This window comes from Perognathus longimembris, chromosome 23, assembly GCF_023159225.1.
Source record: "Perognathus longimembris pacificus isolate PPM17 chromosome 23, ASM2315922v1, whole genome shotgun sequence".
Classification (NCBI taxonomy): Eukaryota; Metazoa; Chordata; class Mammalia; order Rodentia; family Heteromyidae; genus Perognathus; species Perognathus longimembris.
Window position 1 is genome coordinate 28,346,670 of NC_063183.1, and position 14,519 is coordinate 28,361,188.

At 41.0% G+C, this 14,519-nt stretch overlaps 1 protein-coding gene across 1 annotated transcript; it reads right to left on the reverse strand.

Annotated features, from left to right (window-relative positions):
* Window positions 1–3,892: 3,892 nt before the first annotated feature.
* Window positions 3,893–14,124, reverse strand: Dut (deoxyuridine triphosphatase). Its single transcript, XM_048332990.1, has 7 exons — window positions 13,878–14,124; window positions 13,159–13,303; window positions 11,086–11,177; window positions 9,572–9,616; window positions 4,975–5,049; window positions 4,766–4,836; window positions 3,893–4,254 (listed from the first exon to the last, which is right to left on the reverse strand). Exons 1-7 carry the CDS (start codon window positions 14,059–14,061, stop codon window positions 4,198–4,200), a joined length of 669 nt encoding a protein of 222 aa, XP_048188947.1. The 5' UTR covers window positions 14,062–14,124; the 3' UTR covers window positions 3,893–4,197.
* Window positions 14,125–14,519: the final 395 nt, after the last annotated feature.

A 14,519-nucleotide genomic window follows, 5' to 3' on the forward strand; every position in this document is an offset into this window, starting at 1 on the left:
ACATGGGGTGGGGGTTTCTTACTGACCTTCTGCCTAGGCTGGGCTCCACAGGCTGTGATTCTCTCCATCTTCCTCTCCAATAACTGGGATTATAGGCATGGATCACTGTACCTGACCTGCAGTCGCAAATTTTAAGACATTTTATAGTCAATCTGTAATTTTCCCAAGTTATATGATTTTAATGTACAAAAAGTTAAAATAAAGATAATGCAAAAAGGGAAAAACTGCCAGTAATTCCACCAGCCAAAGATAATCATTATTTCAGCATATATTCTCCTAGGTTTTTTTTAAAAAAGATCATCTCTAAAACTCATTTTAAATTAACATCAAATAATGACACAAGTCAATAATTGGTTAAATTTTCTGTAATTTTACTTGCATAGTTGACTTTTCCTTCATGAGACCTGGATTCGTTAAAATTCTTACAATGTAGCCTGAGTCCCTAATAAGTTTTTAGCACATACTCATTGTATAAAACAATGGATTTCATTATGACACTTTTATACATATGTCGTAGTTTGATTATATCCATCATCTCTTCTACTTTTCAACTTCATGATGGTCTCTTTCAAATAGTCCCCATTGTACTTCCATATAATTAAAAAATAAAACCTAGATTCCATGTATGAAAGAATTTGCATTAGTCTGAACTTAGCTTATTAACATAACCTTCAGTTCTATTATCATGCAAAGACATTTTACTGTTTATGGCTGAATAATATCTCAGTGTGTACATGCGCTACCATTTTTTCATCCATTCATATTGAGGGGAACGGGCACCATGGCTGATTATGTAACTTGGCGATTGTGAATAGTCCCACAATAAAAACAGGCATGCTGCTATCCCTTGTATTCTGCCTGATTCTTTTATACCTAGGCTAGTACATACCTATATAGCAGGATCATAAGTGAATTTCTTGGTGGCAATGAGGTTTGAACTCAGGGCTTTGTGCTTACTTGAGCTATGCCCCTAGCCTATTTTTTCCCCAATTACTTTTGGAATGTCTTGCAGACTTTGCCAGGATAGCCTGGCCCATGCTGGAGTGAGATGTCACCATGCCCACCCAGCTTATTAGTTGATATGGGGTCTCCTTTGTCCAAGCTGTCCTCATACCACAGTTGTTCTGATAGCTGGAATTACCAACATATGCAGCCATGCTTGTTTTAATACATCCTCGCCAGAACTTGTTTCCACAATAGCCCGTCTGGTTGGGATCTCAATGTAATTATTTTTCATGTATTTACTAGCTATACTTCTACTGAGATCTGCATATTATATGTATTTAATTTTGAAGTGTTTTCCACTACTAGGTTTTATGTTTTAGTTTTTACCTTATGACCTTTAATCCATTATAAATTACTTTTTGTACAGGGTGAATTTTAAATACAGGAATCTTATCTGTCTTCTGGATGTGGATATTCCATTTTCCCAGCACCATTTGCTGAAGTATTTTTCCCCCAATATTTCCAGCATCACTTGTCAAAAATCAGGTGGCTGTTAACTGTGTGGGCTTAATGGGTTTTCTATCCCAGTTGTGACAGCAGCATGCTGTTACAATAGCTCTGTGGTATAATCTGAAATGTTTTATGTCCAACATTGCTTTTTGCTCATGATTGCTTCAACTACTTGGGGGGGGGCGGGTCTTTCATGCTTCATTATGAATTGTAGTTGTTCTTTTATGTAAAAAACGTCATTGGAATTCTGATGGGGATTATATTGTCTATAGACTACTTTTGGTAATATAGGCATTTTTTACAGTACTAATTCTGCTAATCTATGAACATGGGAGGTCTGTCTTCTAGGATCTTGAAATTTCGTCTTTCATCTTGTTTGGGTTTATTCTTATGGAGTACTTTGTTCAATATACTGTTTTTCTTCATATACTTTTTGCATGTGTATACAGGTATTGGGATTTTAAGTTGGCACTTGTGTTGTCTTTGACCATTTTTTCCATCAAAGCTGGTGCTCTACCTTTTTTTTTTTTGGCCAGTCCTGGGCTTGGACTCAGGGCCTGAGCACTGTCCCTGGCTTCCTTTTGCTCAAGGCTACCACTCTGCCACTTGAGCCACAGCGCCACTTCTGGCCGTTTTCTGTATATGTGGTGCTGAGGAATTGAACCCAGGGCCTCATGTATACGAGGCAAGCTCTCTTGCCACTAGGCCATATCCTCAGCCCGGTGCTCTACCTCTTGATCCACAGCTCTACTTCTGGCTCTTTGATTAAATGGAGATACAGAATCTCACTAACTTTCTTGCCCAGGTTCTCTTTAAACCGTGATCCTCTAATCTCAGCCTCCTGAGCAGTGAGGATTAGTCCTCAGCCACAAGCACTCAGCTTCATTTCTTGAAGGGATTCTCAGAGTCAAAATTTTTTGTTCTTTCCCATGTATTCATCCTCTTTTCAGTGAGAAAAAAAGCAGTATTGGACAATGACAACCTTTTTCTACACTCCTTAGAATCTTAAAATTATTGTACAATTAGTACTGTAATTTGAATTTTGGTCCATATGGTTTCAAACTTCTGTACCACAAAGTCCTGCTAACAGTACTCAATGTTTCACCTCACCATCACACTCCAGGTGCTTGCCTTTCTTAGCCTGCCAGTACTCCTAGTTCCATTTTAAGTAGATGGAAACTGACATTGTAGTAAGTCTCCTGCCAGGTGGAATGGAGATAATCACAAGATGTTTTGCTTCCTTTCTAGTGTGGAAAAACTTGCCTGTGGCAAAGGACATTTCACTCTTCTGTCTAGTTATCTGGAGTCATGCACAACCAAATGGACTCAGGAAAACAGGGCTGCTTACCGCAGGCTTTCACCTAGTTATCTCCTTACATCACATGACATAGGCAATTCTAGCTACTTGGGAAACCCAGATGGGGAGAACTGTGGCCAGCTCAGGCCTCATCACAACAGGAAAAGCTATGTGTGGTGATATTTATCTACCATTCCAGGAATGGTAGGTGAAGTATAAACAGAATGATCACAGTTCAGACCAGACTAGGCAAATACTAAGATCCTATCTCCAAAATATCTAGGGCAAAAAGGGTTGGCAGCATAGTTCAAGAGGATGCGGTTCAAGTGGTTGCCTAGCAAGTTTGAAGTCCAGTATTCAAATCCCAACTACTATAACAAAAGGTAAAAAATATATAAGTGCTAATCAACCCCACTGAAGAGTACATCTCTTGATAGCTACTGAACAGTATTTATTCATTCAACTGTTGCACTAGCTAGGGTTCAGTTGTACCAAACACAATCAACAAACAGTTCCAGCAATAATCCACTCCTCAAACAATGGCTGGAGAGTCTTACAGGGCATCTGATCAAGAAAATTTAAGTGACACTCAAACTTCTGGCACAAAGGAGTCTGGCAAGTATAAAGCACACTACCAAAGTTGCAGCAGATGTTAATCAAGAAAATCCGCAAAACCAATTCCATATCTGCAATGTGTATCTGCTTACAAATACCCAAGCTATGTACTTGGGATGGAATAATCCAATAAGCTATTAAGTCATTCATTTTATTCCTCTTAAATATTTTCTTGGACACTGCCTATTATTGTTACTTTAGCAAGGGCAACTTGGATAAGTACAACTAATACTTTGGCTAATGGGCTAAAACTCAGAGGAACAAACCAACCAGAAATTTCCTAACTAACATTTCCTTTTACAAACATGCCTCTACTCAGTCAAAACAGAAGCTACCAGAAAGAATATCAATGTTAAAAAAAAGTACAAGCTGAGCATTCTCTCCTTACCTTCACAAAGAACCTCAATATAATTAAGAAAATTTGATAAAGAAAATATCTTTTTATACTTTTTAGTTCAGCCTATACAATGTGTATCTGCGGAGAATTCAAGTTTATGATTCAAGCACTGATGATTGATAACACAATTAAAGCAGAACCAAAGAAATATTCTTTATTGAATTAAATTGTACATCTGATTTTTAAAAACTTTTGCATCAAGTATTCACAAAGTAGATTTTCATACAACCATCAATTGAAAAACACACAAAATAAGTTCCCACATAATCCTGATAGAAGTACCTTTTCCTCCTACCATAAGAAAATAAACTACTTTTTACAAGTTAAATCCATTAAATTTACAATGGTGCAAAACACCAAAAACACTTGAAGCAAAACCTGTATTATTTTTAATAAAAAGTATGCTTCTCATTTTCTATTCTTGGCCCAAATTTTAATTCTTTCCAGTAGAACCAAAACCTCCTGAACCCCTTTCAGTATCATCCAAGACCTGAAAAGATAGAAAGATAACAAGCCAGAGTTAATTTTGGAGTCTTCTTACTTCTCTATAGCTCCTAAAAGACTTTCCTTCTCTGCTATACATCATCTTTTCACACGGGAGATTACAGGGCTGGCATGGTGACATGGTGCCTATAATCTCAGCATTCGGGGAAGCTGCGGCTGCAAGATCAAAAGTTTGATGCCAGACTGGGCTACAGCAAGACACTGTCAAAAACCAAACCAAGGAGATTATAAAAAGAAACAATTTTAAAATTTGCAAATATTAGGTAATTTTCAAGAGCTAAGAAAATGGCTGTTTCATAGCATATGTAATTACTATTCAAAACAATACGATGTAATACCCAAAAACCATTTCAAGAAATTCTGAAAGATTTTAATTTTGACTTACAAGCATTACTCATATAATACACAATCTAGCTACAAACAGCACCTATTGTCTTCTGACATTTCTTCTTGTTATTTGTTATGTTATATTCATTCTCCATGCTTATAGTACTTACTTGAACTTCTTCAATTTCTGGATAAAAAATCCGTTCACAAATGAGCTGGGCAATTCGATCACCCTTTTTGACTTGAAAGAAAAGAAAAACAGAAGTTACTGATATTTCTTTGAAGCATTTTTTATATTGTCCTATTCAATAAGGAGAAGTAGAGGAATGTTAGACACAATAGAAAATTCAGTACATGTGAATGAACATATTTAACATACCTTCAAACTTCTCTTTGCCAAAATTGAACAATATAACACCAACATTTCCTCTATAATCTTCATCTATGACACCAGCTAAAGGAAAGGAAAAATTCTATTAGCCTTGATTTATGCAACCAGAACACTTGCCAAAATTATTCTTTGTAGTTGAGAACTTTATCCTTACATTTGAAGGTGTGAATCTTGTGCTGGTAGTATGTAAAGTATGAAAATGAAATTGACATTATTGGAGTGAGTGCAAGTAAGAATTTAGAAAATGTATCATTTTCCAATTTGGCTCCCTTATCAAATTGCTGAATGGCAATTATCTCCAATAACTGTCTACTCTTGGCATACTTGCCTAGAGTAGGAAAAAATTATGATTTGGGCTTCAAAGACTTTTCCTGGTAGCTGCTTCTCAATAATATCTCATTGAAATATGACAGTTATAAAGATGTCAGAAAGTATGAAGATCTGCATTGGAATAAGTCATTGCTGACACTGTTCATCAGCAGTCTTGAAAATATAAGGATATTCCATTTTTATTTTTTAAAAGCCATACTTTTTCATATTCTCCTTTAATTTGAACCACACATTTTTCTAAAAGCATATTCTCTCAGAGGAAATTAGCTCATAAGCTTTATCTATAATGAGTACATTTCTGCACACTCATAAATAATGTGAACTTCTAAGTGTCCAGTTAGTAGTTTTCAGATTATAAACAAAGGTAAGGCAGATCTTTGCAGGAGATTTGAACCAATCCCTGCTATGGCACAGACTTGTTACACTTGTTTTTGGGGGAGGGGGGTTGAGAACTACATAAGCACATATAATACAAGTGCACCAGAGCTTGCTCATTTTTTAAAAATGTGGTGACCTGCCATATCATATAATTCATACAATTAAAATCACAACCATCACCACAATTGGTTTTAGAATACTTTTATTACCTTAAATAGAAATTAACTGTTGTTATCAAGTCACCCAACCCCACTCCTAATACAAATTAAGCCTTTCTGCTTGGTTTGTGAAAGATGGAATGAGATACACACGAACCTAATACAATATAGCTCCATTTTATATCTATTTGACTTATCCTTATTAGTACTCATGTCCCCAAACAAACCACAAAGTACCTTCATGGAGGTGAGAAAAGTCAAGAATCTAGCTCAATGGGAACTATGATTGGTTGACCATACTCCCTAATTATTTGAAGGTCATACAAAAAGAAGTTCAAACTATATACTATCTCCATTTTCTCATGAAGAGAAGAAACCAGGCCTAAAGGGAAGAAACAAGCCTAAAGCCTGCTACACAGTCTAGAAAGCAGCTAGTACAATTCATCTCATGTGCGAACTGAAGGACAGTCTATTCTTACCCAATGATAAAGCAATAAAACTCTCACAACTAGTAATTTGATTATTGTGAATCTAGTTTTATTCTGCTGAAGATATTCTAAGTACTTAGATTTAATGTTTAAGTGGGTCAGAAAAATAAGACCACATATTTACAGTGTAAAGACACTTACCTATATGCATTTCATCTAACCTTCCTCATTACAATTATTGCAATTCTTTGCTTTTGTTTAGTGTCTTACAGCCTATTTTATCTTTTACCAACTATAAAATAATAAAGCAAAGAACCAATGTTAAAAATACTCAGGGAAATCAGGTGCTGGTGACTCAGGCCTGTAATCCTAGCTACTCAGGAGGCTGAGATCTGAGGATCTCATTCAAATCCAGGTGAATTCAAGAAAACCTTTCTTTTCTTTCTGCGAACTGTCCATTAATGTTAGTCCTTAACATTTATTAAAACTGATAGAAAAAAATGGGACTAGTTGTCTCCATATTATCTATCATGACCAAGTTTTGACTGCAGGTATGATTTAACAGAGCAAGCCTTCAGTAAACAACAGTGTGTTATTATGTGCTGGGAACCAAGGACCACAGAAGGCTGGGAAATTTGAGGTACAAGCTCAATTAAGTTTGAAAAAATGATGTGTAGACTGACTTCTACACTTTTTTCCTAATTTAAGAAAAATTTAAGTTACCCATTTTTAACAGACAATATTTTAGTAATTAAGTCTACATATTACTTTGCTTTTTCCACTAAAAATATAGACAGACTTTGAGATTAATATACATACATAAACCCTAATCATTCTTCTCAGAAACAAGATGTGAAGTATATACCATTACTATTGTTATTTTGCCAGTACCTGGGCTTGAAATTAGGGCCTCATATTCTTGCTCCCCTTGTCTGTTCATGGCTATCACTTTAGCCTCCAATCCAGCATTTAGCTGGTTAACTGGAGATGGATACTCAGACTTTTCTGTTTCTTCTTTTTTGCTAGTCCTGGGCTTGGCTCAGGGTTTGAGCACTGTCCCTGGCTTTTTTTTTTTCCCTCAAGGCTAGCACTCTACCACTTGAGTCACAGTGCCCACTTCCGGCTTTTTCTGTGTTATGTTGTACTGAGGAATCAAACCCAGGGCTTCATGCATGCTAGGCAAGCACTCTACCACTAAGCCACATTCCCAGCCCAGACTTTTGTTTCAATGGCTTCAAACTATGACATGCTAGGTCTCAGACTACAGGCATGAACCACCAACACATGGCTGCAAATATTCTGAACTTTATGGTATTTTCAATCTAACAAAAAAACCTCCCTTTTCACAAAGGCTGCTGCTATATATTTGCAACTTACTCCTGTCTGGAGTATTCCACTAACTAGATGTTTTGAATCTTACAGGGTCAGGTAATACACCAAGATTTTATACATGGAACACAAAAATGTACAAAGCCTTTAATTGACTAAAAAGTGGCCTTCAATTGTAACCTATTTCTTAAGCATGAGTGCTCAAGGAATGCAGAATTCAACAGTTCCAAGTACATTTACTGTGCTGACATTTGAGTTTCAAAGAACAGATATCTAAGGCTTATTCTTTCTCTACATAAAAGATATAAGCATCAGGGGTAGTTTTCTTCTTCAGAGAAAGCACAGTGTCTTGAAGTTATCACTGGAAAAATCATGTATTATAACTGGCAGAGAGATTAACTAAATGACTTCAGGCAAAAGTTCCAGGACCTTGGCATGTCATTTGTTGGAAATCTTTAGTGAAAACTATCCACACCTACCAGATGTGAATTCTGAAGAGAATCCTGCATACTCAACTTTTCCCTTTGACCCTTATTTACAGCTTAAGATTTCTAGCAGTATCTCTTCGGAAATTAAAAAAAAATTATCGACTATAATAAACTTGTACCTATGACATTCTTAAGATACTCTGCATTCAAAAACGTACTACAATGTGATTTTATGAATAACCCCATACCAGCCATCAGTCAAACTAACTTTCCAATTACTTAATTTTCCCCCCAAGAAAGTAGTTAAAATTAGTAACAAAATGAGGCGGGGGGGGGGGGGGGGGGGGGGGAAGTTTCCACATTTAAAAAGTCAAGTCCCTAAGAGGGAAATTAACCCTAGATTTTGTGTACTGTTAAAACATGCAATTGTACCAGATGTTTTACATACATTATCATTTCATCCTTCCACCCTTCAGAGGCAGGCACACTAGCATCTATTGTCCAGATAAGGAAATTAAAGCTTGGAGCCCCAATTCCTTTCACAATCCTTTGAAATTGCATTCAAACATATACAATCTTTCATATCCTTAAGGTAGACTATTAAGAACATGCCAGATGAGCAAATGAAATACTTCAAAATACCGTTCAGGGACTCAACCCAAGGATGGGCTGATGATAACACAATCCTTGCTACTAAAAACAAAAGGTAAAGAACTGCAGTTGGACTTTTGTCTTGTACCATAGCACCACCTAGTGACACCACTAGACCCTTCCAAAATGCTAGATTAAAGAACAGGTCTAGACAGCCAGGCTTCAGTAGGTGCTTTTATAACCAAGTAGCACAAACACTCAGCAGATTCTGGACAATACTAAGTGAGGGAGATAGAAATGGCAATCTCCATCTTTAATTGTGGTGGAAGGAAAAAGGAGGTAGGAATCAGATGGACTGAGCAAGTTTCATCATCTTCAGAAGCCTCCTAAAGTGGCTGTGTAACAAGTCACAGGAGAATCTAGTGTACCTATTTATCTGAGGAACAAGACTGAATTTGATTGAAGTGCAGATTATCACTACAGCAGGTTAAAAAATCTTTTCTCTTAGTGTCAAATTATACTATTAGTAAACTAACACAAACCTTATAAAATGATCACCAAAAATTGGTCCTACCAGATAGTGTGTGAAACTGTGTAGTAACTGTCTATTACACTTCAGATTAAGACTCTTAAAGGCAAGGTATCATAAAATCTACCATGTGAAGATGTACCTTTTTTTTTTTTTTGCCAGTCCTGGGCCTTGGACTCAGGGCCTGAGCACTGTCCCTGGCTTCTTCTCGCTCAAGGCTAGCACTCTGCCGCTTGAGCCACAGCACCGCTTCTGGCGGTTTTCTGTATATGTGGCGCTGGGGAATTGAACCTAGGGCCTTGTGTATCCGAGGCAGGCACTCTTGCCACTAGGCCATATCCCCAGCCCAAGATGTACCTTTTTTAAGCCTAGGTAAACACAACAATTTATCAAATACAATCATAAATATATTACCTCCTACATCGATGAAGTGTTTTGCAGCCAAGCCAGAACGTGGAGCTGAAAAAAAAGTTGCTATTTTAAGCAAAGGGAATAAATTGATGCAATTTAAGTATGATACTCTCTTTTAGCATCTCTATCTTCATGATAATTTAAGCAGATCATTCTGAATTAAGGTACTTATCATTACCGAAATAAGGAAGACTGTACTTTAGAAAAGTGGGCACTTTGTCAATAAATGTTACCTCTTTTTGCCTTGACCTTTATTCCATCTCTTGATCTTTCCCCACCTTAACTCCTAGTAATTCTAAAAATATAGACAATGATGTTAAAGGGACTAAGTGAGACCCTATCTCCCCCCTGCCCCCGGATATTCCTTGCTTATCCTATTTAGGTGATTATGATAAACTTTATTATGACTCAATATAAAACTGTGTTGCTATGAAAAAAGCTCAATTTGCTTCCACAGTTGCCTTGGCCGGACCAAACAAAATGCCCTCACATGTCTGTGGGCTAGAACACTGCCTAGCCCTGTGTTTCTTCCACACGTAGCTGGTAAGCTAAGTCTCTCTCCTAAAGAAACTCAACATTTCACTTTCCTCTTCATGTTTAGCCTGAAAGTTACCTAAGTTATGCTCTTGACAAGTTTTAATTTTACTCTGGTGATAGTGGTTTTCCCAGCAAAGTCAAATCTGTTGACTTGCAGTTCATTTTGTCCTAGCTCCTCCCAATATGAGGCATTTCTCTAGAACACTGAAATATGTCCCTTACCCTAATGCAATGGAAGAGAAAATACTGAACAAGACAAGGTTAAATGGGTAAAATTTAGTTCTACTTTTTTTGTTTGTTTGTTTGGTGCAGTACAGGCCTTGGAACTCAGGGGACTTGTACTCTCACGTGGCCTTTCCAAGCTGTATCACTTTGGCCACAATCCTGGTCGCAAGGATTTTTCTGCCCATGTTGGCTTTGAATTTCAGCCACTTGATCTCAGCCTCTGGATTGCAGGCACAAACCACCTGCACCCAGTGGAGTTCTACTCGTAGTATAAAAATAACAAAATTACTCTTAGTATTAATAAAAGGGGGAGAATCTGATCTCTACATACACTCTAGTTCTTGCATGGCAGTACGACTGATACAAGCACCAATTAAAATTACCTTAATTTTCAGTTTTTCTGAGTTATAGCACACCCTGTTGGGCTTGAGTAAAATCTCCAGAGTAACTTCATTACGTCCATTGTAAAATCTCTTAAGTTTTTATTAAGGAGGAAGCTACAGTAATAGCAACAAGGAAAGTAAAATAGAAAGGAAGACCAAAAAGGGCTATAGGGGTGTGTACAGTGCCTGCCCAGCAAGTGGGAAAATGTTCAAACCCCAGTAAGGGGGTGGGGGGAAGGAGAGGCCAAGAAGATAGAAGCAAAAGAAAATATGATGGGCTGTATCTGCCCATCACATATGGCACTGTTACCTCAGGACACAGGCCAGGCAATGGCCTGTCATTTCATCCTATTTATTTCTGAAGTCACTTACCTACTCTTCCATAGCACCCAGAAGGAAGAGCTATCTGAATGTCCGTCTTCACCAGGGCTTTCTCCATAGGTGGTATGGTATAATCATAAGCACTAAGATATTGAGAGAAAACTGATATTTACAAAATTATTTTTAGCCTTTCCTATAACAATTGTGTACATTATTCCTTTAAATATATTTCATAAAATAACTGATACTTTGGTGAGTTTCCAATTCACCTAAAGTTTGAAGGCAGAGTAGATTATTTCTTTTTAATTTTTTGAAAAAGGACATTTTTCTTTTTTTTTTTTGCTCAAGGCTAACATTCTCTGAATTTTGTTTTATTTTTTGCCAGTCCTGGGGCTTGAGGGCCTGGGCACTGTGCCTGGCTTCTTTTTGCTCAAGGCTAGCACTCTACCACTTGAGCCACAGCGCCACTTCCGGCTTTTTCTATATATGTGGTGTTGAGGAGTCAAACCCAGGGCTTCATGTATAAGAGGTGAGCATTTTACCACTAAGCCTATTCCCAGCCCGCCACTTCCGGCTTTTTCTATATATGTGGTGTTGAGGAGTCAAACCCAGGGCTTCATGTATAGGAGGTGAGCATTTTACCACTAAGCCTATTCCCAGCCCGCCACTTCCGGCTTTTTCTATATATGTGGTGTTGAGGAGTCAAACCCAGGGCTTCATGTATAAGAGGTGAGCATTTTACCACTAAGCCTATTCCCAGACCAATTCTCTGAATTTTATGATAGAGGGAGAGATGTCAACACTATCTTTTGTCTCTACAATGCTGCTGGGCTACTATTGCCATAGCTAACTCCTTGATAAAAACAAAGATTTTATAAAACTGCAAGTTAGGGGCTGGGGATATGGCCTAGTGGCAAGAGCGCTTGCCTCTTATACTTGAAGCCCTGGGTTCGATTCCCCAGCACTACATATACAGAAAATGGCCAGAAGTGGCGCTGTGACTCAAGTGGCAGAGTGTTAGCCTTGAGCAAAAAGAGAAGCCAGGGACAGTGCTCAGGCCCTGAGTCCAAGGCCCAGGACTGGCAAATAAATAAATAATATTTTATTAAACAAATCACGTCAATTTTCTTATACATAGTCACATATGCTTATTCAGAGAATGCCTAAGTATATCTTTAAGTCAAAATTTCCCGAGAATTACAGTGCACAGACATAATACTTTGGAATGGCCTTTGCAAACAGTTATTCTTTTACCCATTTAGACTATGATCCCTTTCAGCTACAACAATCCCTACCTTACTTTTCTTTTTCAGTTACTAGCTCTCATGCTTTCTGCCCTTCTCCAGCACGAAAAATTTAAGCCGGTAGCCTCTTTTTAAATCATCCGGGATGCTTGAAATCCCTAATCCTCTCCCAAGATTGTTTTTCCACTTAAAAGGTCAACAACTGGGCACAATTAGGTGAAAAGAATAAATTCAGAGTGAAAAATCTACATCACCTCCAAATTGCCCTTAGGCAAATTCAATTAATCTGCTGACAAACTCCCTCCACCTGTAAAAAAAAATGATGCTGGTGATTGTGAGGATTACATTAGGTAGCACGTGGGATCAACATTTGGAGACTGTTGTAAATAATTACAGGACGGCACTCTACTGGCATTCCTGTATTTCATCATGTGACCCTTCCTTCAAACTTAAACTGTGGGGCAGCCAAACAGATGTAACAGAGTTAGAGTATCCCTTTTTTTAAGTCGGAAACGGCCGTCCTCAAACCTTTCTAGAATTTTCCGTGCGGTCCTGGCACGGAAATGGGTCTTTCTACTCGGTACACACATCATCCTTGGGTCAACTCCTCGAGAGGCCAAATCCCTTGGCCCAGGATGGAATGACTACGGCTCGGTAATGCCTTGGCTACATTTCCTAAGGTTATTTATTTTCCGGATCCCTCGTGAGTCGGCGGTGCTAAAAGCGAAGGCGAAGAAGACGTGGAAACCGGGACACGGACTATTCGGTCGCTTTCTTCGGTGAGTGGCTGGGGCCAGGCTTCCGAAAGGCACGCGCTTCCCGGGGCTCCTGGGGCCCGGCCGAGCGCTTCGCGGGGGGTGGGAGGGTTCCCCCCACTCACCTGTACAGGTCGTAGCCGGCGGCCCGCGCGGACCCCCGGGTCGGGGCCGTGGCGTGCTCCGACAGCCGGACAAAGCGGAGCCGCCGCATGTCGCCCTCCTCGGCGGCTCGGGTCCGCTTGCAGGGGGAGCCGGCGACGGTCTCTTCTGAGCTGGGCATGGCCAAGTGGGGGAAGAGAGAGGAAGAGAGAGAAAGAAAGAGAGAGAGGAGAGATACCGAGGGAGAAGGAGACGGCGCCAGGTGAGCGCGAAAACCCGCCAAAACTTCAAACCTCCCCCTAATACACTCACACACCCCGCCCCCCCAGGCTGGACGAGCCCACCGCCCGGGGAGGGGGGGGAGGCGGGCTCCAACTTTTGGTCTGGTGGGAAAGAAGACGAGAGAGAAAACGACGGCGTCCATTGAAACAACCCCGAATTCAATGCACGGGGCCGCGGTTGAACGGGACCACCTCCAACGATCTCACCACACCCGTGGAAGAAAGGGCTGCCCTCGCTTGCCACCCCCGCATGCGGGGACGCAAATGGACTCGTCCGCGCGCCGGAGTCCCGTTTCCCGCGCTGCGTGAGGCTGGGGCCTTCTCCCACCTGACGTCTCCCGACGTCACCACCGCGCCCCTCCCCGCCCCGCCCCGCCCCGGGGGGGGGGTCTCTTGCCCATGCGCCACGCCCCAACACCCCGCGCGCGGCCCAGGCCTGCGTCTCACGGGTTCCGTGGCACCTTTATCTTGGGGAGTCGCCGCTGCCGCTGCCGTGGTACGGCCGGCCGGCACCCCAAGTTCGTTGGGGTCGGACCGCGGAGCTGTCTCAGAGAGCCTCAGAGCTTCCTTAAACACCGAGCGGAGCCGAGCGACGAGGGAAGGGGAGCGGAGCGCGGTCGCGGCGCGCGGGCGGAGGGGATTCATGGCGCGCGCCTTCGCACGGGTCGGCCGCGCCCGCGCTTCCGGAGTGCGGCGAGCGTGACCCCAAAGGCGCGTTCCCGCCAGGTGACCCCGGAAAGACTACTTATGCGACGGCCGGGGTTGGGGGTGGGGGTGCGGGGCCCGAGCCGACGGAATATCTCACTTAAAGAAAGCCCCCGCCCAGGTGAAGCCCGTGGAGGAGGGGGGGGGAACCCCGAGGCCGGGACTCCCCACCAATCCCGGGCTTCGCGGCCGGCCGCGTGTGACTGACAGCGGGGATGGGTAAACAACCACCAGCCAGGGCTGGGAAGGTGGCTTAAGCGGTGGAGTGATTGCCTGGCGTGCAGGAAGCCCTGGGTTCGATTCCTCAGCACCACATAAACAGAAAAAGCCCGGAGTGGCGCTGTGGCTCAAGTGGCAGAGTGCTAGCCTGGAGCACAGGGAGCCTCGGGTGACAGTGC

Excerpts from the sequence above, each read along its gene's own strand:
- Dut (XM_048332990.1), bottom strand. The coding sequence starts at position 14,061 with ATGAATCCCCTCCGCCCGCGCGCCGCGACCGCGCTCCGCTCCCCTTCC. Across the intron at positions 4,837-4,974 it reads TGGCAAAGAGAAGTTTGAAG|TCAAAAAGGGTGATCGAATT; the intron begins GTATGTTAAATA and ends TTTTCTTTCAAG. Across the intron at positions 4,255-4,765 it reads CAGAAATTGAAGAAGTTCAA|GTCTTGGATGATACTGAAAG; the intron begins GTAAGTACTATA and ends CTATCTTTTCAG.